This window comes from Podarcis raffonei, chromosome 3 (assembly GCF_027172205.1).
Source record: "Podarcis raffonei isolate rPodRaf1 chromosome 3, rPodRaf1.pri, whole genome shotgun sequence".
Classification (NCBI taxonomy): Eukaryota; Metazoa; Chordata; class Lepidosauria; order Squamata; family Lacertidae; genus Podarcis; species Podarcis raffonei.
This window is the reverse complement of record NC_070604.1, coordinates 97,097,343-97,124,193: the sequence shown is the minus strand read 5'-3', so window position 1 is coordinate 97,124,193 and position 26,851 is coordinate 97,097,343. Positions and strand designations below refer to the sequence as shown.

The following is a 26,851-nucleotide window of genomic DNA, read 5'->3' as shown; positions in this document are numbered from 1 at the left end:
GTGGGAAGGTTCCTTTTCCCCCCGCTGTCAGATTACCTTCTTGAATTTAAACTGCCTAATTGGAAAACCAAGCTTATTTTTAATATTGAAATTGGATCGGGATGGCACCATACTTACAGATAACTGCTGGACTGACTATAACTTCCTTTCTGAATATATTAAAACATGGGCATTCCCGTGCAGTATTAGGTAGGTAAAAATAAGGCATGAAATAAACATTAGGCATCAACTCTTAAGCTCTCTGTCAAGAGTACACCAAGGCTTCTAACCACAGAGTTCAACTGAAGGTAACTATCTGTCAAATGTAATCTGTGAAAGTGAATATGCTTAAGCTGGTGCTATGAATCAACCAAAATTGCTTTGGTCTTATTGACATTCAATTGCAAGAAGTTGCAGCTCATCCAGCCCAACAGACAGCCTGACAACACCAAGAGTGCTTCGGTGACAGAAAGCTTTAAATATAGATGCAACTATCATCACAATGCACATGGAACTAAACTTTATGATCCTTCATAGCATCGTCGGAAATTGGTCGGTCAGTCATCAAGTGGGCAAAGAGGCCATAAGACCTTGCCGTCATGCTCGGCCTTCTGCAAATTCCTTCAGTTAACAAATCATCACAACTCGTTATGAAGGAATACAAATATGATTGACAGCTAAAGGCCACTTGAAGTTGCCACACTCTCACCTGATTTTTTTTATTTTTATTTTTTGGCCTTACTATAGACCAGGGACTGCACGATTTGTTACCCACCAAGATGAAGGCTCACTGGTCATGCATTACAATCTGCTGGGTTCTTAACAACCTTGCTGTTTTTGCAGTCCTGCAGAAAGTAGGGTGCAAAAGAAGATTTATTGAGTTTCTAGTGGGGATTTGGCTTTGGAGAGGGTCATAGGTTATACAAATCGGGCTTGTGCTATCTGGGAGCCAACTCACTTCGTTTTGCTCTGCCAAGTGTCAAAATCTGTCATAACACAACTCCAAGGCTCACCACCCATACCATCTTTTGCCCACCTAACCAGAAATATGTTTAAGGAAGTTGCCAATAGAGAAGTACAGAGGCTAAAGAGTTAGCCTGTTTTAGTCATTACTACACTCTCCCTTTCAGAGCTCAAGATATTTACAAAAAGGGCTACTTCCACCTGCATGAACCTGTCAGTATTCTGTAATCATCATGAGAGTCCCTTTTCCATGGCCGCTTGGTGTCAGAGGTGATGCAAGTAGTGACCAAGGACAGAGCAGCCTTCTCAGTTACAGCCCCAAACTATCTCCAAGGATAGGGTTAGGTTTAGGGAGATTAAGCCGAAAAGTAGTTCTGAGTGCTGTGCTGGTGTCACAGTTCCCCAAACCTCCTGATGACTGTTCTCCATAGTTTCATATAGCTGTTAAATAGCATTGGGGACAGAACCGTGCCTTGCTTCACCCCACAGCTAAGCTGCCAAGATGGAGACATGCTACTCTTTGGTACTGGTATTGCAGATAGGAATGGAACACTGTAAACTGTGACTTCAATTCACAATCTATGGAGACATTCCAGGAGGATACCATAGTCAATGGTATCAATAGCTGCTGAGAGAGCCTACAGCAGCAGTAGCATTGTACTCCTCATCTCTCCCTTGAGCAGGGTTATCTGTTGGTGTGACTATGGCCGACAGTATGACAAACTCAGGCCTGAAGCCAAACTGGAATAGATAGTAATTCAATTGTTTTCTCCAGTAGTGCCTGCAGCTGAGCCGCCACCTTCCTCTCAAGCACCTTACTCAAAAAGTGGGTGTTGGAGACTGGGCAGTAGTTGCCAAAACTTCAGGGTCCAGGGAGGGCTTTTACAATAGCAGGTGTACTGTCATCTCCTTCATGACATTTGGAACAACCCCTTCATGTGAAGGTGAATAAGCCAACCCCAAAATCCATCCAGGCAGCCACCTACTTGAAGTGCACTATCATTCTGAGCTTTAGCTCTCCTAGTATTCTCTCCACAAGCTTTAGCTAAGGGTGGAAATAATTTTTCAACCCAACGGTCATGAGCAACTGCCAGTGTTAGGCAGGGCCAGGCAAAAGTACTTGACACAGACTGCAAAGAGTCCTGGGGGCTAGACAGAGGGACCCCTAGGACCACATGCATGCCCTGGGTTTGAGGTTCTCCTGCCTTGCTTTAGCTACTACTCGTTTGTACATATGCCACTTTTAATTCCAAAGTCCCTTATGCAGCCCCTCCAGTTTCTTTAGACACTTCCCATTTTTCTTACACAATACTGCAATTGTGCCTTCAATATCCCACCTTTTCAAAACAAAACATCCACCCATCTTAAACTCCTTCTTCCTTGAGTATTTCTACCCATGGGATTGCACCTACTATTCCTGTTGAATTCCCCTTGGGTTGCATGCTTGTGAGGGTATCTGGAAACTTGTAAGTGTAGCGGGAGTTGTGACAATGAAGCAACAGTTTGTGGGAGTGTTAAGAATCCTCTCCTTCCACTATTTCTCTACTCCAAAACAAGTTTTCCAAAAAAAGGACTCAGTGGGTTTTATTGTAGAAATGTGCATGTAATAGCATGTAACATGTTGTTGTATACATGTGGCCATTTGCCATATTCAAAGGGTTTGATTCAGCACTTTGCTTTCTGAACAAAAATACACATTGGGCAGTAAGAGTTCAGTTCTCCCTACAGACTCCTTCAGCAAGAACTACTTGACAATTAGAGAAGTCTGACAATTTAAGAAGCATATTATCATCTGCTTTGCATGTGTAAAAAGGTCTGGATTCAATCCCTGGCCTCTTCACATAGAGCAGAGGACATTCTCTGCTTGCAGCCCCGGAGAGTCACTGCCAGCCACTTGGCAATACTAAACAGCTAAACTGACCAATGATTTGACTCAAAGTAATGCAGCTTATCTAAAGAGATATCAATTCACATCTCAGTCTAATTAGTGGAGAGAATGTTAAAACAGAAAACGGTTTGCATGTGAAATCCCATTTGGGACTCTTAACATGGGTGGCGCTGTGGTCTAAACCACAGATCCTAGGGCTTGCCGATCAGAAGGTTGGCAGTTCGAATCCCTGCAACGGGGTGAGCTCCCGTTATTTGGTCCCAGCTCCTGCCCACCTAGCAGTTCGAAAGCATGTCAAGTGCAAGTAGATAAATAGGTACCGCTCCGGCGGGAAGGTAAACGTCGTTTCTGTGTGCTGCTCTGGTTTGTCAGAAGCGGCTTAGTCATGCTGGCCACATGACCCAGAAGCTGTCTGCGGACAAATGCCATCTCCCTCGGCCAGTAAAGCAAGATGAGCGCCGCAACCCCAGAGTCATCTGTGACTAGACCTACTCTACCAACTCTAAACCAAAATATCCATTTTCTTTCCTTTTACTACCCAAAACAAAGACATGCTGGGGCCAGCTTCCATTTTTCACATGCTCTGTAGTGAAACAAATGCTGTTTCAACAGTGCTAGCTGCTCCACATTCATCCCATTTACAACACCCTCAGAGTATCTAACGGAGCCCAGCCATTTTATCAGACTATCCACGTCATCTTTTTTGCATCTTCCTTTATCACCTTAGCATGCAAAGATTTCAACGACATCTGTAAGGCCGAGGCACAGCCACTAGGTTATCTGGGAATACCTGAGTCCTAAAGCTATTCTGAGGGGCAAAAAAAGACCTGGGGAAAAAAGGTAGGGAGAGAAAGGGGAAAATAGAGACATGTCTCCTAACCTTTCCCTCTAAGGATTTGCCCACTCCTCTGCAAAGCAATGGCAGAGACAGAAGACAGAAAAAGAAACCTCATCAGGGGATCAGAGTGACAGAACTGTCATAAAACAGAGGATCCAGGGAGGATAAAGGAGGATTGGTAAAGAGGAGTGAGGGGGAAAGGGAAGAGAAGAGGGTCGGGAAGAGCAAGTTATCTCTTTGCCTTTCTTTCTTTTGCCTCAGGCCCATATCGGCTTTTCCTTTTTTTGACTTAACTGGGATGAATTTTAATTGCAGTTTCTCGATGCATTTCATAGGCTGTATATTTTCCACTTGTGTGGAGTGGATTTCCCATTCATCACAGGAATGCAAGCAAAAATCCCCAGAGCATTTTAGCTTTCCCTTTCAAAGTTAGCTCTGCTTTAAAAAAAATAAAAAAATCAATAACTTTGGGACCATTTTGGCTGTCTATTACATACTTGCACATGTATTTCAAATTTAATGCTGGTATGATTGCTTGATCCTACCTGTTCACCATATCCATACACAGATTCAGGTTGATATATACATTTCGCACAACAATATTCAGATCACACTTTCACACAGAGCTTGGCATTTTGTTTCAGAAACTGTAGGAAGGGTTATGATCACATGCTAGCTTTTGGAAATTTGCACTGTTTTTTAAAAAAGAAAACTCTCAATATGTCAACTATTCACTAGCAAATCCCTTCCCTCTTCAAATCCTCTCTTTATCCCGCCAGTGATCAAAGTCCTCAACTTTCCCCCCCCCCTTTTACTTTCCTTTTTTGGCTAAATAGCAACATTCAAAATATCCCAGCTACTTTGTATTGCCCTCAACATCCACAGAAACTCTCTCTGTTGAATCCGTCAAAATGTTTATAGGAGTGTTTCAGCGTGTGGTGCATGTGTGTTTTTTAACTTCTGCTGCAAATTCAGTATCATCCTTCACCAATATTACTACCTTTCTTCCAGCTTTATATTAGTTCTTTCCCCTCACTAAAACTCTTTCTCTATCTTGGCATTTTAAATCCCCTTTCATTTTCTTGGTTGTCTCTCTTATTCCAATAATATCTTTCTTATCCTTGAAAACATGTCACTCCAATTCAGCAGTCTTATTACATATGCTCCTAGCATTTGTCTAAAAGATATTTTAGCTTTTCTCTTTGCCCTCCTTTACTTTTCTTTCTCACTATCTCCTACAATGTTAATCCCTTCTCAACGGGAAATGGTTTTCCTGCAATCCAAGACTTTCCTTTTGTGCGCAGTGACACTAGTTCAACCTGAATCCCTCAAAGAACCATGTAAATTAAAAGAAAGGAAGGCACCAATGATGGGACTCTGGTGAGCACCTGAAGCAATTAACTTGATGTTGAAGAACTAGCTTTGTATTAATACAAATTTAACCTCACACAGTGTGATCAGAAAGAAACCAGAATGTGGTCTGCCTGTGAAGGTGCCTCAGCTATTCCAGATAATCTAAGAGGTTCTTTCTGATCACCTTGCAAAAGCCTTTAATGTCCACCTGTACCATGCAGGAGGATATTTCAAATGCAACAAATCAAGTACACCATTAATTGCCTGGGCAAGAACAAACTTAGGATTCCAAAACTCCAGTCCAAAGGTTTCACTGCTGCTTATGCCTACTAAAGGATGCAGTTTAACATTTAGCTCCAACCATAAGCTAGCTGCTGTACAAACATATGAAAGGCAGTTGCTGCCTTACGAAGGTGCCTGACAAAATAAAGATAAAAAGAGGGAAAGCCAGGCTTTATATAACATTACTACAGGTCTGATGTATTTTGGAGGAAATTATTGGGGAGGGGAGGCATATTTTAGCAGCAATTTAAATCAAATACATAGGGCACTATAGTCACTCCTGTTGCACAGCCATGCCCACGTATTCACTATGAAAGCATGTCCCTGAGGAATGATTTGTTCCAAAGCACATTGGGTCTGGAATAAACCTTAATTCAAGTGCCTGGAGTTGTGTTTTTTTTTTTCGTTTGCTGGCTAGTAGCACTTCCCTGGTTTTGTGGTGGGTTTTCTTCCCAGTGACAGTGTGTACAAGCCAGCTACAGTAATTTAGTAAAAACCCATGCAGAGAGGAACATAGACACCAGAAGTCAAGCATCTAATGAAACTGAATGTTGGAAGATTTAGGAGAGACAAAAAGAAAATACTTCTTCACACAGCACATAGTTAAGCTATGGAATGACAGATTAGAGAACTGGGCCAAAACAAACAAGATGAATTTTAACAGGGAGAAATGTAAAGTATTGCACTTGGGCAAAAAAAATGAGAGGCACAAATACAAGATGGGTGACATCTGGCTTGAGAGCAGTACATGTGAAAAGGATCTAGGAGTCTTGGTTGACCACAAACTTGACATGAGCCAACAGTGTGACGCGGCAGCTAAAAAAGCCAATGCAATTCTGGGCTGCATCAATAGGAGTATAGCATCTAGATCAAGGGAAGTAATAGTGCCACTGTATTCTGCTCTGGTCAGACCTCACCTGGAGTACTGTGTCCAGTTCTGGGCACCACAGTTCAAGAAGGACACTGACAAACTGGAACGTGTCCAGAGGAGGGCAACCAAAATAGTCAAAGGCCTGGAAACGATGCCTTATGAGGAACGGCTAAGGGAGCTGGGCATGTTTAGCCTGGAGAAGAGGAGGTTAAGGGGTGATATGATAGCCATGTTCAAATATATAAAAGGATGTCACATAGAGGAGGGAGAAAGGTTGTTTTCTGCTGCTCCAGAGAAGCGGACACGGAGCAATGGATCCAAACTGCAGGAAAGAAGATTCCACCTAAACATTAGGAAGAACTTCCTGACAGTTAGAGCTGTTCGACAGTGGAATTTGCTGCCAAGGAGTGTGGTGGAGTCTCCTTCTTTGGAGGTCTTTAAGCAGAGGCTTGACAACCATATGTCAGGAGTGCTCTGATGGTGTTTCCTGCTTGGCAGGGGGTTGGACTCGATGGCCCTTGTGGTCTCTTCCAACTCCATGATTCTATGATTCTATGAATTTGCTTCAACAAGTGTTAGTCAGAGACAGCATTCTTCTGATTCCCAGTTGAAGGAAACCACAGGACGGGACACTGTTCTTGTGCTCAGGTCCTGCTTGCAGACTTCCCATAGACATCTGGTTGGCCAGTGTGAGAAGAGGATACTGGACTAAATGGACACTTTCCTGATCCATCAAGGATGTTGTGGTATTCTTAAGAGATACATCAAACCAACCCAACAACTTAAATTAATATTAAAGGATCTGCAATACTTATACTTAACTTAGGACTAAGCTACATGGGCAAATTAAAAGTGCTTTATGCATGGTTTATACATTCTAAGACCAGATGGCGCTGTAGAGTTCCGTTTTTGCTAACCCGATTTCTCATACAAAGTTTAACTGAAACGCTTCTTTGATGTGTCTAGATCCAACCTAGGACTCGAAGTTCCACTGTATAACTCAGCAAAGCACCTCTCTCTCTGATTTCCATATGTGACGTTAACATATATGAGAGAGTCTGGAGGGGAAATGGTTAAATAGGTTGCACAGACAGGACCCAGAGGGGTGGAGTCAGTGGGTCTATAAAACTAGTTCTGGGAGGAGTTCTGAGAGGAGTTCGTTGGGAGTTGTTGGTGGGCAGTTGGTTGGTTTTAGTGGGTTGGCTGGTTGGGAAAGGCAGTTGGAGAAGCAGTTGGGAATAGAGAGACAGGGCAGTGGGTTCTTGTGTGTGGGGAGGTAAAAGAGATAGAGAGAGGAAAATAAGACTAAGAAAGTAAAGAGCAACAACGTTTGGAATGCTGTAAAAGTTTTATTTGTGTCTGAAATAAAATACACTCTTTATTAATTGAAAAGCTGACTGAGACTGAAGTGATTTTACCAGGGAGGACCTGGTTGGTGGAAGCGGATTAGTGGTGTACGGGTCAATAGTCCGTGAGACGACCGGGGGCTCCGTACGAACGCCACACCATATTTGGCCCAGGGCCCAAAACCTGACAAAGTTCTACTTTTTGAACAGCTGCACCCAGTCCTTTTTTTCTGGGGGTACACAGGGGTACACATACCCCTAAACATTTTGTGAATCTAAGTTTGGCCTCATTGAGGGGCAGTATTTCAATACGAATAGGAAAATGAGAGTACCCCTAAACATTTTTTTTTCCCAGAAAAAAAAGCACTGGCTGCACATTTAGAAGACAGCCCTGTTTAGGGAAGTTTTTAATGACTGATGTTTTAATGTATTTTTAATCTCTTGTTGGAAGCCGCCCAGAGTGGCTGGGGAAACCCAGCCAGATGGGCGGGGTATAAGTTATTTATTTATTTATTTATTTATTTAAGATTGTCAAAGGAGACCTGGGTGAGTCACATGCACAAGTATGAACCAAAAAGGCTTGAAGCGACAATGCAAGCTGGACCCAAAATAGCACTGGTTCCTGAACTCTTCTGGCCTTAAAACCCTAAAAGAGACATACTGGGGTGCCCACCAAACATATCTTATTTAACCTACACTCACACTTCAAGTTCTACCCTTTTTTCAAGTGGACTAAAACACAACCAGTCCCAAAGCACAAAGGGCTCACTGCAACGTCGAACTGTATTTCGTTAAATAGTTATAACAATGCTAAAGTGGTGTGCAATAAAACAATTCAGTGGAAAACAACAGTTCCATTCATGGTGACCATTCGACCGGTATCAGAGATCAGGGAAAGCTTGAGCAAACAGATATGATTTTAAGATCTCGCAAAAGATGAGAACAGAAATCGCGCGGCGGCAGCAGGAGGCCCCATTAGCTAAAGTGGTGCTTCAGGTTAAGAACAGTTTCAGGTTAAGAACAGACCTCCAGAATGAATTACCGTAACTTCTTAACCCAAGGTACCACTGTATTAGTAGAGGTTTTTCCACAGATTGAGGGCTACTTTGGAAAAAGCCCTCCTGCAACTTGCCATGAAATGCAGGCCATGGCATAACTAACCTGGTCTTAAATTGCTTAGGGCTTTGATAAGTTAACAGTTCATACGGGAGCTTTTAGATGTGCATGGTAAAGTGGTCCACTTGGCAACTCAGCAACTTCATTTTGCACCAGCTGCAGCTTCCAAAACAGCTTTAAAGACAGACTCCCATGAGCACATCACAAACGTCCACACTTGAGGTTGCTATTACATCAGCCACTGTGACTAGGCTATCCTGGTCCAAAAACAGTGATAGCTGACATTGAGATCATTTGGGCCTCCACCTAATACCATGCTGCAACAGACCTTCATAGTTAGTCATAAGGCGAGCCTGTTGGGTCAGGCCAGTGGCCCATCTAGTCCAGCATCCTGTTCTCACAGTGGCCAACCAGATGCCTGTGGAAAGCCTGCAACCAGGACATGGGCCCAACTGCACTCTGTCCTCCTGCGATTCCCAGCAAGTGGTATTCAGAGACATGCTACCTCTGATAGTGGAGGTAGAAAATACCCACCCTCCCCTTGGCTGGCCTGCATTGAATCATAGAATTGTACAGTTGGAAGGGACCCCAAGGGCCATCTAGTCCATCTGAAATTCAGGAATCTCTGCTAAAGGATCAGTGACAGATGGCCACCCAACATCTGCTTAAAAACCTCCAATGAAGGAAACTCCACTGTCAAACAGCTCTTACTGTCAGAAAGTTCTTCCTGAAGTTTAGTCAGAATCTCCCTTCTTGTAACTTCAAGTTGTTGGTACTCTCCAGAGCAGGAGAAAACAAGCTTGCTCCATGTGACAGCCCTTAACATGAAGCAGGCAGTGTGGCAAAGTCACTATCTTTCTCCTCATCTGCAACAAGCTTCCCTCCATCCACTCACAATGCAGAGAGGGGAAAGGAGCAGAACTTTAAATGAGCAAGAGAAAATTTATGTTCAGCAACACAAATATAAAAGCAAATGCAAAACCAACAATGTAATTTTTGGTAGTCTCAAGCACCATAAAGACTACTTCTAAAATATTAAGCAGCAGAGAGACCTGATGCAATGGCAAATATGGGACCACCTGTACAATTTATAGTTATGCTGAATCTTGGGCAGGTGCAGCTCTTGTTATTCCTGTGAGAGAATCAGCACCTGCTGAAATTCCCCTTGTTAAACAAGTATTAACAGGACCAGAGCCTTAGGAATAAGCCGTAAAAATCAAGGGCGCCTCATCATCACGTGTAAAAACCAATCACGAACAATTGCTTCCTTGCCACATCATTACTGTGTTTTTCCCCTAATTACAAACGAAACAGGATTCCAAATCCAAGGATCTTGATTATAACATCAAAAGATACAAGTTAAAGGATTTATCAAGCTGTCTTTTAACACCAAAACAGCTACATCAAAAAGGTTTACCAAAATTAATTTAAACAAAAGCTACTGGAGTTCATTTGATGCAATCTTATAATAATGCAGGCATTCTCCCCACCTCCTCCACCTCTTTAAAATTACAGTTCTACCACTGATTTAGGGTTCTCCCCCACACTCTGAACTGTATGTAATCATGTAAATTAACAGTAAGATATAGATGTCAAATGAGGTATTGTTCTTGAAGAAAATCTTTGTTCTTTTATCACCCAAAGAATAAGAAAGTACTTGCAGAGATAAGAGAGATTAGCAATAAGAAGTACACATTGATTAATCCATAGGGCACGTTGGAATAGAACTACTTCCAGGCAGATGCTTAAGGGCATCCACATTATGATTCCACCCCCTCCCAACAAGGTTTCAGATGTACGGAATAAGTGAACCCAATCCATACAGACCACAAAGCACCCATGCTGGCTTCATGTCAGTCCATTGGTAGTGCATGCATGACAGTCCAGGACACCAGCAGGAACTCCCATCATAGCAGTGGAAAGAGCATATGCAGCAAAAATATTAACTCTCTGCACAAATGCTTTATTTTGGTACCACTTCCATTATTGGTATGACCTGCAGAGTTGTCACCCATGATTTAAAAGACATAAGACTAAATCTTCTGGGACATTCTCCTCCAAAAACACATTAAAATGAATGGGAGCTACTCAGGAGCACAGTGGATCATTCTCATAAAACTTTCCACCATAAATTATGTTCCTTCAATATGAGGGTGGTCCTGCATCCTACTTTTGCAGTGGACAGCCCTCTCTTTGAAGGGTTCTTAGAGGGCAGTCCTCTATTTGAAAGCAACCTCTATTTCTGATGTGGGGAAACTTTGGCTCTCCAGATGTTGCAGAACTACAACTCCCATCACTGCTGGTCACTGACTATGCTTGCTGGGGTTGGTGAGAGTTGTAGTTCTGCAATATATGGAGGGCCAAAAGTTCTCCACAACTGTTCTCTTTGGAGGACTGTCCAGTCCAAGTCTGGTTTAAAGATAACGAAATATAAGAAGACAAGGACCTTGAGGTGACCCATCAGCAGTTAGTACCTGAACAGCAGGCTGTGCCAATACATAAGTCACAGTCTTGTTCACCAGCAGAGTGAGATGTATTTTATTTCCATTTAAATTGTGGAACTAATGTCTAAATTCAGGTCTATAGTATAAATTAACACAAGATGTAACTGAACGACTCCAAGGAATCATAAAACCCACTGACAAATACCCCTTCCTCTTGGTTCATGTGGGAACCAATGGCACTGCAAGCAATAGCCTCCAGAAGATCAAAAGAGACTATGAGGCTCTGGGCAGGAAATTGAAGCAATTAAATGCACAAATTGTCATCTCATCTGTCCTCCCAGTTGAACGACGTGGCCCAGGGAGAGAGCGAAAAATAGTGGAAGTGAACAGCTGGCTTCGCAAATGGTGTAAACAGGAACGGTTTGGATTCTTAGATCACGGACTGCAGTTTCTTGAAGATGGACTTCTGGCAAGCGATGGGCTGCACCTCACAACGGTTGGGAGGAATGCTTTTGCCAAAAATCTCAAAAACCTCATCAGGAGGGCTTTAAACTGACTAATGTGGGGGAGGGAGACAGTGCTACTGAAGGTAGGAGTCTATCAATTGATGAAGATGATCATCTAAATGTCATAGACCAAATGGAGCAAACAGCATGCAGACCTAGTGGTGGGGGGGGGAAATCCTTAAATAAGAGAAACAGAATGATTAATGGACTTCAATGTCTGTACACTAATGCACAAAGCATGGGAAATAAACAAGATGAGCTTGAGCTCTTGGTACAGCAAACTAAATATGACATAATAGGCATCACTGAAACCTGGTGGGATAAGTCCCACGATTGGAATGTAATAATGGAGGAATACAATCTATTTCAGAGAAACAGACCAGACAAGAAAGGAGGAGGAGTGGCGTTATATGTCAGGGATGTGTATACCTGTGAAGAGATCCAAGATTTAGAACCTCAAAGCCAAAGTGAGAGCATTTGGGTCAAAATTAAGGGAGAGAAGAATAACAGTGACCTCATTGTGGGAGTTTACTATAGATCCCCAAGCCAAACGGAGGACATAGATGATGCCTTCCTGGAACAGATGGCCAAGCATGCAAAAGGAAGGGAGATAGGAGTAATGGGGGACTTCAATTACCCGGATATTTGTTGGATGTCAAACTCAGCCAAGAGCATAAGGTCAAACAGATTCCTCACTGGCCTTGCAGACAACTTCATTGTCCAGAAAGTGGGAGAAGCAACAAGAGGAACAGCCATTTTAGATCTGGTCCTAACCAATGTTGATGACCTGGTTAGTGGGGTAGAAGTGGAAGGATCATTAGGCGCAAGTGATCATGCTCTTCTGAAGTTTACTATACAGCGGAAAGGAGCAGCCAAGCATACTAGGACTCAATTTCTTGACTTTAAGAAAGCCGACTTCATAAAACTTAGGGAAGTGCTGGGTGAGATCCCATGGAGAGTAATACTAAAAGGAAAGGGAGTTCATGATGGCTGGGAGTTTGTTAAGAGGGAGATAGTAAAAGCACAACTTCAGGCAATACCAATGAGGCGGAAACATGGAAGATGCCTAAAGAAGCCAGGGTGGCTATCTAAAGAACTTTTAACTGAGTTAAGATTAAAAAAGGATGTGTACAAAAAATGGAAAAGGGGGGAAACCACCAAAGAGGAATTCAAACAAATAGCCAGCACGTGTAGACACAAAGTCAGAAAAGCTAAAGCACAGAATGAACTCAGGCTTGCTAGAGAGGTTAAAAGCAACAAAAAAGGCTTTTATGGGTATGTTCGTAGCAAAAGGAAGAACAAAGAAACAGTGGGGTCACTCAGAGGAGAAGATGGTGAAATGCAAACAGGGGACACAGAAAGGGCTGAACTCCTCAATGCCTTCTTTGCCACAGTCTTCTCCGATAAGGAAAACAATGCCCGACCTGAAGAATTTGGAGCAAATGATTCAGCAGAGGAAACACGGCCCAGAATAACTAAGGAGATAGTACAAGAATACTTGGCTAGTTTAGATGTATTCAAGTCTCCAGGGCCAGATGAACTGCATCCAAGAGTATTAAAAGAACTGGCAGATGTGATCTCAGAACCACTGGCAGTCATCTTTGAGAATTCCTGGAGAACAGGCGAAGTCCCGGTAGACTGGAGGAGGGCAAATGTTGTCCCTATTTTCAAAAAGGGGAAAAGAGAGGACCCAAATAATTACCGCCCAGTCAATACCAGGGAAGATTCTGGAGCAGATCATTAAGCAAACAGTCTGTGAGCACCTAGAAAGGAATGCTGTGATCACCAATAGTCAGCATGGATTTCTGAAAAATAAGTCATGTCAGACTAACCTGATCTCGTTTTTTGACAGAATTACAAGCCTGGTAGATGAAGGGAACGCAGTGGATGTAGCCTACCTTGATTTCAGGAAGGCATTTGACAAGGTGCCCCATGATATTCTTGTAAAGAAGCTGGTAAAATGCGGTCTTGACTATGCTACCACTCAGTGGATTTGTAACTGGCTGACTGACGGAACCCCAAGGGTGCTCATCAATGGTTCCTCTTCATCCTGGAGAAGAGTGACTAGTGGGGTGCCACAGGGATCTGTCTTGGGCCCAGTCTTATTCAACATCTTTATCAACGACTTGGATGATGGACTCAAGGGCATCCTGATCAAATTTGCAGATGACACCAAACTGGGAGGGGTGGCTAACACCCCAGAGGACAGGATCACACTTCAAAATGACCTTGACAGATTGAAGAACTTGGCCAAAACAAACAAGATGAATTTTAACAGGGAGAAATGTAAAGTATTGCACTTGGGCAAAAAAAAATGAGAGGCACAAATACAAGATGGGTGACACCTGGCTTGAGAGCAGTACATGTGAAAAGGATCTAGGAGTCTTGGTTGACCACAAACTTGACATGAGCCAACAGTGTGACGCGGCAGCTAAAAAAGCCAATGCAATTCTGGGCTGCATCAATAGGAGTATAGCATCTAGATCAAGGGAAGTAATAGTGCCACTGTATTCTGCTCTGGTCAGACCTCACCTGGAGTACTGTGTCCAGTTCTGGGCACCACAGTTCAAGAAGGACACTGACAAACTGGAACGTGTCCAGAGGAGGGCAACCAAAATGGTCAAAGGCCTGGAAATGATGCCTTATGAGGAACGGCTAAGGGAGCTGGGCATGTTTAGCCTGGAGAAGAGGAGGTTAAGGGGTGATATGATAGCCATGTTCAAATATATAAAAGGATGTCACATAGAGGAGGGAGAAAGGTTGTTTTCTGCTGCTCCAGAGAAGCGGACACGGAGCAATGCTTCCAAACTACAAGAAAGAAGATTCCACCTAAACATTAGGAAGAACTTCCTGACAGTAAGAGCTGTTTGACAGTGGAATTTGCTGCCAAGGAGTGTGGTGGAGTCTCCTTCTTTGGAGGTCTTTAAGCAGAGGCTTGACAACCATATGTCAGGAGTGCTCTGATGGTGTTTCCTGCTTGGCAGGGGGTTGGACTCGATGGCCCTTGTGGTCTCTTCCAACTCTATCATTCTATGATTCTATGACATGCAAATGTTATGCGAATACGTGCCTTTTGTTGTTGTTATTCCCAACTCATTTCTTGTTGAGGCATAAGTGGGCCTCTCTGATCAATAGTCTGGGTGGGTACATTTTACTACCCATCTGCATTTGATGTGTGTCCATTTCACTAGCACTTGGGACACCATGCATGGTGCAAACCCCTGACTGCTGACGTATGACAGGGCCTTTCTGGTGGCAGTTTCGCATTTTTAATTTCCCTGGGGGAAAGTGTCCCACAATTGTGGAGTCACCACTGAAAATGCCCGTTCCCTTGTTGCTACAAATTACGCCTCACTTGTACAAGGGCCTCTGATGACAAACGTAAGGTCAAGTTCATGTTGGAAGGAGAGGTCCTTGAAATAGTGGGACAAAACACAATTCTGCTACGTATTCAAAACAAATTATAAATATATTTACATATTTACATATGATCCAAACTCAAGGGAAATTATGGAAAGTAGGTGAAAAGAAAGTCACATTCTGGGTAAGCCAAAGTGACCCCTAATAATGATATTAGAAGGTAGGGGGAAAGTGTCCAGAACCTATGCTACAGTGGGTTGCTAGAGCCTGGGGCCACATGAAGGTGGTGGGTGGGAGGAAAATGGACAGACTACACATGTGCAGTCAACTGCCCAATGGTGTCTGCATTACCCAGGAGATCACAGCCACAGAAATAAGAAAAGAAGAGCTGTTCTGTTGTCTAAAGAGGTCACTTCCTGGTCTGCATGGAGAAGCCATTTTCAGTGGAGACCAGCCACAGAAGCATTGAGACAGCACCAGGTGTTGAAATTTTGCACCCCGAACAAGGTTGTGCCTGGAGCAACCACCCCTGTGTACCCCCCATGCCACACTACTGGCTACAGTTTAATAAGCATAACAGCCTGCCCAGCCCCTTTATGGAGCCATTCATACATTTATGCAGGAGCAGTCCTCGATGGCCCTTGTGGTCTCTTCCAACTCTATGATTCTATGATTCTATCAATGAGGTGAGGTGAAGCTATTCGGCATGGTTGGCTGAGCCAACCTGTTCCCCGTCACCATTGCCAGCTATGCTGGGACTTTGCCTGCACCACTGCAGCAGTGCCACTGCTCTCACCCCCAGACCCTTGCTACTGTCACTGCATTGTGGCTGCAGTGCAGGCACGGCCACAGGCAAGGGCGCAGTTGTGGTTGTGGGGCCAGCAGGGCATTTTGCCTACAGCAGCAAAATGTCCTGGGCTGGCCCTGCATACATGATTATGCTTAGGACCTTTTACAAAATATAAGTAAAACAATCAACTGGGCATCAAAATGACATCAAATTAAATAGCAGCTGGTGTGGAGAGATACAGCAATAGGACTTACTCCCATGTAAATAGCACACAGCATTTCAGCCTTACAAGTAACCAGCGAATGCAACTTGAAAAATAAAAGATGATAAAATACTTGAGGCCCAAATAACGTGAAATTACAGATAGGTGCCTTGATCACAGCCTGTGAACCTTGAGAGATGCTCCTCTTGATTTACTTTTACTTTGTACACTTAAGATGAGGAAGTAAATGTTTTGCTCAGGCTATTTAAGGTTGTCAGTTTCTTGGCATTAACAATAAAATATAGACTACCTAAAAACATTCAAGGAAAATAATAAAAAAAAGATTTTACAAATTGGAAAGGACAAGTTTTCTCTTGATAGTCAAACAGTTATGATGTAAAGCGGTCTCATTAAATCATAAGTACTTTAACCTTTTCTTGAAAGAACTGGAAGATTTAAAGATTTATAAAGAAATTTTGCCTAAACTAGGAAATGACTCACATTTGACATGCATTGAAATGATAATGCTGATTTCAACAGGCACACTAAGAGCATTTTGCTCCCAGGAGAGTAATTCAGTTCTGGTTACCTCTTTGCATTTCAAATTTAAACTTTCTTTCTAGGGCTTTTAATGTGCTGCTGTCTGCCAAAACACAGCAGAGTTACACAGATATGATCAGGCAAAATAAAGGCTAGTAAAAACATAATTTAATAATTACAGACACTGAATTTGCAACAAACATTCCTAGCTGGCAGACTCTTATAGACACTCACACCATATCCAGTGTGGATATCAAAGCACAACATTCCTAAAGAACTTAAAATTTCATCTTTTCGTTTATCCTTTGAGACAGAGAATGTGAGGGAGCATCCCAAGAAAGCTAGATTACATCTCAATCCTACAGAACAGTCAGAACAGAGATTACGTATCACCTGCAGTAACTTTCCTGTGGCAGGTGGTTTGTACCTGATCCAGGTGTAGCCCATCTGCTACCCTTTTCAAATCAACTGTTACCATGGGGGAGTTTCTATCAGCTGCCCTAGAGCCTCTGGCCCATAGCCTGGCCTAAAAGGCCAATAAAATAACACACAGTGGAACTGCCGAGTTTGCATGGTATACAAAGGCATTAAAAAGTGGAGACTGAGCAAAGCTGAACTGAGCTTCTGGTCAACAAAGCGGGACAGCAAGTGTTGGATTGCACCCTGGCGATTCTTTTAAGAGATGGCAGCCTGGAAACCTTGCTCCTTCCACTTTATTGAGTGAGTAACAGCCATCTCTCAATCTTCTCTCCAAAAGGATCCAATAGTAAAGGTCTTACTACTAGCATATAAAGCCCTAAGCAACCTAGGGCCAGTGAATTTAAAAGATCACCTCATTCCTTATACCTGTGCCTGATCTTTATAATCTGACCCTGAGGCAGATCTTGCAGCGCGTGGCACTGTCAGGCTGTCCTCAGCAAGAAACTGTGCATTTAGTGTGTTGGCACTAGGATTAATGAACTCTCTAACTAATGAAATCAAGTTAGCACTGTCTGGTAATGAATTTTAGGCACCAACCTGAGAGTTGGCTATTCAAGCAACCCTTCTTATGAAAACAAATTACTGTTCCTGTAACTTTCTAGTCAGATGACCCATGCTTCCCCTCTTCCTTGATTTCATTGTTACATTGTTTTGGTTTTAACTGATATTTTGTACTCCTCATAGTTATATGCTTAAATCAGTTTCACGATATACGAATAAATAACATAAATAAAACAATTCTGGGGCTGGGAAGCCAGTTCAGGCCCTGACACGAATATTGGAAAGGTAAAGAAAGGCCAGCTGTTGACTTCTTAGTTACTGTAGTGGAAGGTTGGAACACGGAATTTTGGACTAGCATCATAATTTTTTCCTCATAGAAATGGATTTCCCACTGTCAAAAAGTTTATTCTGTTATGAGTTAACATAGGAAGCTGCCTTATACCAAGTCAGACCACTGCTCTGTCACGCTCAGTATTCTCTACTCTGACAGTAGCTGTCTAGAGGCTTCTAAAAGTGGAAATTTTAGAGGTGGACAAACCTCACAAAAATGTCGCAGAGAAAACATATTTGTGTGTCTTAGGCCAATATACACAAAACCTGGGCTAGAGGGATGACTAGGAAATCTTTGAAGAACAAAACAACAGGTGTTGCCAGGGGCCTTGCACATGCAAACACAGCACCTTATGCATAAAACATTTGGTCTCTTGCTGAACTGTGGCCTCTCCTCACCCAAACTTTTCTGAGACCCATATCCTCAAGTTGTGGAAGTTATATCTACAAACCTCATTGGAACAGCCCTCATAATAGTGGTAAGTTCAAGCCACTGACCCCCAGAGCCTAAGTCACATGTTGACAGGCTTCAGGGAATCAGCTCCACCCCCACCCCCACCAGACAGTAGATAAGCAGAACAAAGGAAAACGAGTTTCCTTACCAGTTAGGAACTTTAATGATCACAGCGAGAGAACAAATAATCCATTTCCTAGGAATGGCGGTGCTCCCAATTAAGAGTTCCACCCACTTCCTCCCTAGTCACCTGCATCACTACTGCATCTTGTAACCTGAGCTCGTAGTCTATGTGCTTTCTGTTCTGCCACCCTATCAGCTCTTCTTGTCCCTGAGCTGGGTGGATGAATGTTTTCCAGAGACAGTGAATCTGTTAGCTCTCTCTCTCTCTCCCAGTGCTGCTTCTCCTAGCTGTTCCCCATCCAGTATTTCTCAGCTTCTGCCTTCTGAACTATGTCCCTCTGCAAACCACTGTTCCAAATCTACACTGTCCTCCTGCTCCTGGGAAGATTCAGGATCCTGATCAGGAACGGGGGGGGGGGGGAGGTTCCCACCATTCCTCCTCAGTGCAGCTCTCCTCAGCACGGTCCCTAACATCTGTGTGCATTAAGTCCAAGCAGCTATTCCATCCGACTATAGGAAAGTGAAAGAGATGGAACTGTGGGGCCTACCAGTAGCTCCTCTTCTTGTAATATTTTTACTCCAGCTGGTCATTATAAGAATTCTGCAGCTAAGAAAGCATAATTGAATTTTGCCTTTTCCTTCCTTCCCTCCAATGGTTTTCCCTTTTGTGTAGTGTCTTTTAGATTTAAATCCTGAAGACAGGGACTTTCTTATAGCTGACATTTGTACACTACTCCAGCAACATTCTTTTATTAGCTGAAAATTGGGATAAAAATGCTTTAAATAAATAAGCAAGCTTGGCTGGACAATTTGGAAACTCCAAGCATTTCATGATAGGTCTCTCTGCAATCTCTGTTTAAGACCAGGATTGGCACAGAAGACATTGTTGCATCCTAATCATTTAAGAAAATGTGACCTCATTTTCTCTGCAAAATCCCAGCATTTAGCAACTTTTCAGTCCACAAGGTGTGGTTGACAGTAATAGCATAAATGTAACATCTTCTGGGTGTAAAGTTCATTAGCTTGGCCTTAAGGTCACTGCTTTTAATCCAACAACCAAACATTTTATTCACACCAATTTCCTGGTACATCAAGAAGAAGAAATAGAGAGAACCAAAGGAGGGAGGAATAATAAAAGGTAGGAATTGGTTTTTCAAGAAATTATCAAAATTAATTCTGACTTAAAGAAAACTGCTGCACACAATTGCTGAAAAGGTTAACAAAGGATTTATATTGTTTCAGAATAGCTGTCAGTCACAACATGTCTGCCAGTACCTCCTATAGTGCTCATGAAAGGTCTCAGTAATATCACCTCAAAAACCCATAATGCATGAGAAACTGTTTGCTCTTCCTACTCAGTTCCTGTTTACACTGGATTGGCCTCTTCTACATGTCCCCATGGCAGCCATTTTGTGTAATGTCACACTTCCACAGCAGACATTTTGTGAGTAGTGCCCATAGCACTTCCTCAAGATTTCAGTTGTACCCACCGGCCCCAAAAGGTCGTCAACCCCTCATTTAGAAGATGTAGTCTCTTATACAAAGTACTTAATAAGTAGTTGAAGTACCATTTGCATCATCAAATAAATGAATAAACAAGCAAACAACATGTAAACTTTAGACATTGGGGATGGATGGATGGATGGATGAATAGCATCCTGGGTTTAAGAAGTATCATATACAGGGATTGCATAGTAATCGCACCATTAGCTCAATCCAGTACAGAAAGAACTGTTCACATACAAGTTATACTTCAAATAAATTAGACATCACATAAGAGGGTGGATACACCTCTGGTAACTTGGCAAGCAATGCTTTGCTTACAGACCCAGTCAAAAGCAAAAAACGTTAGCTGAACAATTCTGTTTACCTTTATTGCAAGCCCAGAGCCCGGCTAGCTCAGTCGGTAGAGCATGAGACTCTTGATCTCAGGGTCGTGGGTTTGAGCCCCACGTTGGGCGCCAGATGAAGTGAAGGACATGAGGCAGGAGTTAATGCAGGTGAGCTGCGCACAGGTGAGCTGCAAGCAAGCTGCCGGCCAGCTCTGTGGAGGCTCCTTTTATTGACACAATATGCAAACCCAGGCAGATACATTTTGGGCTGTGACCTTTACACATCTTCCAGTCCCGAGATCGTGGGGTGGTACAAAGTTATTTTGGCACCTGTTTCCACTGCATCATTTTCCCCTTGCACAGTGAAGGAGACAAAGGTCTCAGAGATAAAGTTTACAGACAGGTCACCGCAAACTACTGAGACCGCAAAAGGTTAGACAGAGGGCATGATGTTCAGACAGCTGTGGCTTTGTCTGTGAGGGGGAGTGTCACGCGTGCAGGCAGGCTGAGGCTGAGGCTGCGGCTGCCTGCTGGTGGGGAGTGTGCTCCACACCCAGCGATCATCCCTACACCACTTACTTACTTTTTTAGATTAACCTAACCACCTTGAACAAGTTGGCATCACCAGCAAATATGACCATCTCACTGCTTGCCCCAAAATCTGCATCATTCATGAACAAGTTAAAAAGCTCAGGACCCAAATCTGATTCTTAGGGGGACTCCACTTACATTCCTCTGTTTTGAGATCTATTCATTCATTCCTACTCCCTGCTTCTTGTTTTTTCACTAGGTACTGATCCATAAATGGACCTGTCTTATCCTTTGATGGTTAAGCATACTCAGGAGTTTTGGGTGAATTGCTTTATCAAATGATTTTTGAAACTCTAACCTCCTATCCATATACTAATCAACACTTTATTTTTAAAAAACTCTAAAAGGTTAGCCTGACAGGATTTACCCTTTTACAATAATATATACCTGTATATAACAATATATTTTAACCTGAACTCTGCCTCTTTGGTGTTTGTTCAGCTATGCCCCAATCATACAATTCAAGACTTTACCCATGCTAAATGTGTGTGTGTTGTCATTTCACTCACCTGCACGCTAAGATGATTCCATTCCTTCACAAGAATTCTCCCCAGTGTCATTACTTTTATCGGTGGCTGCAGCCCATTTGCAGTGCGATAATAAAACATGGTCTCTTTCTCAGAGACTGTAAGCTTGAACACAGTCTGCCCATCAACAGCTTTCTCCACCATACACCTTTGGAAACAATAAAGAAGGAAAGTCAAAGGTCAACTTCCAGAGGAGTAGCTGAGCTGTATTACAAAAACCAGAGGAAGAAGAGGGAGAAGCGATGCCGTGTTTTGCAGGCAAATGCCTCTCTACTTGGGTTAAGTTTTCACTTGGGATAGTGCAAATTAAACATAATCATCTGTGGCAAGTGGAAGTGCATGGCACCAGTGCAGGCCACTGTCACTACCAAATGTAGAATTGGGTTACACCACTGATGTTTCATCAATGCCTTTGTATTTTTGTGCATGCATAGAACTTGACAGGATTTTGTACATGTGTAGAATATTAGAAATGCATGGAGCAAAGCAGGCCTCTGTTCCTTTTTCATTGCAATGGTTTCTGTAGCACGGTCTTAATCAGGATAGCCCACTGAAGAGCAGTCCTAGGACTCAGCTAGACTGGTAAAGAAAACACGATTTATATGCGTTGTATATGTGATATAACATTGTGCCACCAGATGGTGATGTGGTGTCCCATTTTTTCTACCTGTTTTCCCTGTTTAAATTTACAACACTTTAAACCGAAACACTTCTTTGATGTGTCTAGATCCAGCCCTATTTTCACCCACTGTACAGAGTAGAATGCCCTCCTAAAGGTCAAATGACATGATGTAAAATTTGTCTGCATCAGTTTGGGCTGTGGGTATTGTCATGAACACAGTAGGCAGAGAATGGAAATGCAATCATTTCCTCTCGTACTGTGGTCTTTGGAAGAATCCTCCTTGCTTTGCGTGAACACTCAGCTACCTAGACTGGCCTATATGTTGCCCATACTTGGGTCCTTTGCATTTCAGACCAGTTTTAGTGGCCTGAAAACAGCCTGACCTGAAAGCCAGGGTTGCAGTAGGAATATTTGAGCTAGAATCCTCCCAGTTTTTCTTTCTCTGAATATGGAGTAGTAGTATGCAGACATGTTTAGGCTGAGCAAGTGTGGTTGTAAACAGCGCTGACCTCCAAAACCTTGCAAACTACTCCCTGGCCTCAGCATCTATCAATTTTGGCATTATAATGGTAGGGTTGGGCCTTGCCACTAAATTCAGTTGTACTCAGTTAGAATGGCATGTTCATGGCAGAATCTTCTGCTGCTCTAAAGATGATAAAATTATAACCTACTTTATGCATGATCATGTTCTTATAAGCAATACTTATATTATAATAATAATAATAATAATAATAATAATAATAATAATAATAAATAATTAATAATAATTTATTTGTACCCCGCCCATCTGGCTGGGCTTCCCCAGCCACTCTGGGCGGCTTCCAAAAAAATATTAAAATCCTCTAATACATCAAACATTAAAAGCTTCCCTAAATAGGGCTGCCTCAGATGTCTTCTAAAAGTCTGATAGTTGTTGTTCTCTTTGACATCTGGTGGGAGGGCGTTCCACAGGGAGGGCGCCACTACCGAGAAGGCCCTCTGCCTGGTTCCCTGTAACTTGGCTTCTCGCAGTGAGGGAACCGCCAGAAGGCCCTCGGCGCTGGATCTCAGTGTCCGGGCAGAACGATGGGGGTGGAGATGCTCCTTTAGGTATACTGGGCCGAGGCCATTTAGGGCTTTAAAGGTCAGCACCAACACTTTGAATTGTGCTCGGAAACGAACTGGGAGCCAATGTAGGTCTTTTAAGACCGGTGTTATGTGGTCTCGGCAGCTGCTCCCAGTCACCAGTCTAGCTGCCGTGTTCTGGATTAGTTGTAGTTTCCGGGTCACCTTCAAAGGTAGCTCCATGTAGAGCGCATTGCAGTAGTCCAAGCGGGAGATAACCAGAGCATGCACCACTCTGGCAAGACAGTCCGCAGGCAGATAGGGTCTCAGCCTGCATACCAGATGGAGCTGGTAAACAGCTGCCCTGGACACAGATTTAACCTGTGCCTCCATGGACAGCTGCGAGTCCAAAATGACTCCCAAGCTGCACACCTGGTCCTTCAGGGGCACAGTTACCCCATTCAGGACCAGGGAATCCTCCACACCTGCCCGCCTCCTGTCCCCCAAGAACAGTACTTCTGTCTTGTCAGGATTCAACCTCAATCTGTTAGCCGTTAGCCGCCATCCAACCTCCAACCGCCTCCAAGGCACTCACACAGGACCTTCACCGCCTTCACTGGTTCTGATTTGAAAGAGAGGTAGAGCTGGGTATCATCCGCATACTGATGAACACCCAGCCCAAACCCCCTGATGATCTCTCCCAGCAGCTGCATATAGATGTTGAAAAGCATGGGGGATTGGACAGAACCCTGAGGCACCCCACAAGTGAGAGCCCAGGGGTCTGAACACTCATCCCCCACCACCACTTTCTGAACACGGCCCAGGAGAAAGGAGCGGAACCACTGTATGACAGTGCCCCCAGCTCCCAGCCCCTCAAGACGGTCCAGAAGGATGTTATGGTCGATGGTATCAAATGCCGCTGAGAAATCCAGCAGAACTAGGAAACAGCTCTCACCTTTGTCCCTAGCCCGCCGGAGATCATCAACCAGTGCGACCAAGGCAGTTTCAGTCCCATGATGAGGCCTGAATCCCGACTGGAAGGGATCCAAATGGTCCGCTTCTTCCAGGCATGCCTGGAGTTGTTCAGCAACCACTCGCTCAATCACCTTGCCCAAGAATGGAAGATTTGAGACTGGGCGATAGTTGGCCACCGTGGCCGCATCTAAAGATGGTTTTTTAAGTAGCGGTTTAATAACCGCCTCTTTCAGCGGGTCTGGGAAGGCTCCCTCACGGAGGGAAGCATTCACCACTCCACGAAGCCCATTGCCCAGCCCTTCCCAGCTAGCTTTTATGAGCCAGGATGGGCAAGGATCAAGGAGACAGGTGGTTGGTTTCACTCGTCCAAGCAGCCTGTCCACATCCTCGGAGGTAACAGATTGGAACTGATCCCACACAATTTGGCTAGACAGGACTCTGGCACTCTCTTGCCTCGGCCCTGCTCCCACGGTGGTGCCTACCTCTTCCCGAATCTGAGCGACTTTATCTATATCAATAACAAACATTGAAAATACATTAAAACATGTGTGTGTGTGTGTGTGTGTGTGTTTCTAGTTTTGGGGGGAAAACACTGTTGCATTAGTTCAAAGTTCTAAGCCACAACATGCCAAAAAATGGCTTAATACTAGTTGCTCCTAAGTCTCGTCACATTGCTTTCAACTGGATACAGTTATGGTTATGCCCGTTGACAGATTTGTGACTAACACACTTTTAATCTGATAAGATAAATAGAGTTGGACCATTACTCCCTTTCGGTAATGATTTTGATCCCATCAGTATTTGTCAACAGAATCTTTAAAGCCAAACATGCAGTCTGCAAGTTTACTAAAAATGCATTTCTTAACATATTGCCAATTCTGTTTGCATGTAAACATGTTAGTTTTTCGTTAACAAATATTTGATAGAAGACACAGCCAAGTAGGAAAATATTTATGAACTGGATTTACCCAGTTCCTGGATAAACAATAATTGGATAATCCAGGGTTTATTAATTTTGCTTATCTAAAAACAAACACCCCCACATGTGGACCCCTACATGTGTCATGACTTTAGTAATGGAAGTGACCTTGATGTGTAACACTTTAAAATAAAATCCAGAATAATTGCATCAGTTCTTATTGGAATTTTGTTTTCCTCTCTAGTATTAATATATAGCTGCTCTCCAAGAAGTTACTTCTTTTTGAAGAACGTAGACCAGCTTGGTAATACTTCCTGAAATGTGGGATAACAAACATGTTAGGTAATAAATAAATAACTGTACCACATGGGAGATGTCCTGCCATGTGCCCACTGCCAATCTAGAAGCTGAAAGGGCAATGCTTTCTGCTGGTCATATTTGTATTCTTCAGTGGCTTCAGTCATTGTGAACCATCAGATTCTACTGAATCAATGGATGGTCTCTGTGGGCACTTGAGCTCTTGAATCATTTCAGTCTTTCAAAGAGAGACATGACATTGAAGATGGTCTCTCGATCTGAAAAACCACCATGAACAATAAACACAATACTTAAATGCAATAGGGTAGATTTGCCATTGTTCTGTCATGATGCAAATGAGGTATGAAACAGTGGCAGTCATAAATTGTTCTGGTGGCATGAATTGGGGCAAGGATGTTGCCCTGGCATCGCCTTGTGGACCTACAGGCTGTCACTTTGGTATCGGGTTAAACTGGAAGGTCACCAAGTAGATCCAAAAGAGGTTAGCTTGCTTCACAACATTCCAACTGTAGATACAAGGTGAATCTTGTGGCTGGTGCACATACCTGGTAGATACAACATAACAATGGTATATGCCACCTTCAGTGTAATAGATTATATGTTGCATAGTAAAGAAATGAGCCTCTTAAGGAAATGTATGCCATTGGAGGGGAGAAGTAATGGATATGAGACTCAAAGATTCCATCACTTTCGGCTGCCATAAACCCAGCTATACTGACTCCTTTCATGCCAAACATTTGATAATAAACTTGTAAAATGGGATTGCAATTGACAGGGAGCATAGCAAGTCTTCCCTTATATTGCTGCACCTAGAAAGTGACATTGTGTGCATTTGCAAATTTTATATGGCAATACAGCTCCATGTTTACATGTTTACCTTGTAGAATAGTCCCCCACTTCAAAATGCAATTGGGAGGGAAACCACATGGATGTTAAAAGCTCTGCACACAGAGAATAAGCACAAAACAGAAAATGCTAGGCTACAACACTTTTAACCATGTTCATTTTCCACAGACAGAAAACATTTTCCATGGTGAAGCCATCAAACATGTGATTCCCAAACGTAGTCCAAAGTGCTGGAGTCCAAGTAGGGCTGTACCGAATTATCATCATAATCATTATCACCAATCTTTGTTTATTCATCAACATATACCAAAAAAATGCTGCTATGGTGACTTACAACAGGAGTACAGAACTATTAAACCTGAAAAACAATAAGCAAAGCTAAAGACAACAAGATCACCATAAAATATCCCAACAGCAAATACCGGCAGTAGGCAAAAAGGTCAAATGAAATACCAGGAAGAAAAGACACATCTTTGCCTTGTGCCAAAAATATGATAACACTGGCACTAGGTAGATCTCTCTAGGAACAGTGCTTCATAGGGGAGGGGCCACTGCTGAAAAGGCCCTCTCCCTTATGGCTATATTTCTGTCAGAGAGGGTATTTGGCAGTCCTCTTTTTATGACCTCAAGGTTCAAGTAAGCACATAATGGAAAAGGCATCCTTGGTAGTGGGCCACCAAGCTAAGTAAAGTTCTATAGGTAAAAAGCAGTACTTTGAATTTTCCCTGGAAAGTGGGAACATTTTGGATGCCAGTGCAGCCAGACTAGAATTGTAATATGTTCAGAGTAAGGATCAGGTTGTCACATCCAT

General features: G+C 43.1%; 1 protein-coding gene and 1 non-coding gene across 7 annotated transcripts in view; one reads left to right on the top strand and one right to left on the bottom strand.

Moving 5' to 3' along the window:
• The window catches only part of USH2A (usherin), a 427,327-nt gene that overhangs the window by 398,194 nt on the left and 2,282 nt on the right, over positions 1 to 26,851 (bottom strand). For all 6 annotated transcript variants that reach the window (XR_008329695.1, XM_053383154.1, XM_053383155.1 and 3 more), the window contains exon 3: positions 21,299 to 21,464. Coding sequence is in view for 5 of the 6 variants with exons in the window: in XM_053383154.1 (XP_053239129.1) it covers positions 21,299 to 21,464 (166 nt within the window). In the remaining variant the exon portion in view is untranslated. The remainder of the gene's footprint in view (positions 1 to 21,298; positions 21,465 to 26,851) is intronic.
• TRNAK-CUU (transfer RNA lysine (anticodon CUU)) lies at positions 20,255 to 20,327 on the top strand. Its single transcript has one exon. It is a non-coding gene; the product is annotated as a tRNA-Lys (tRNA).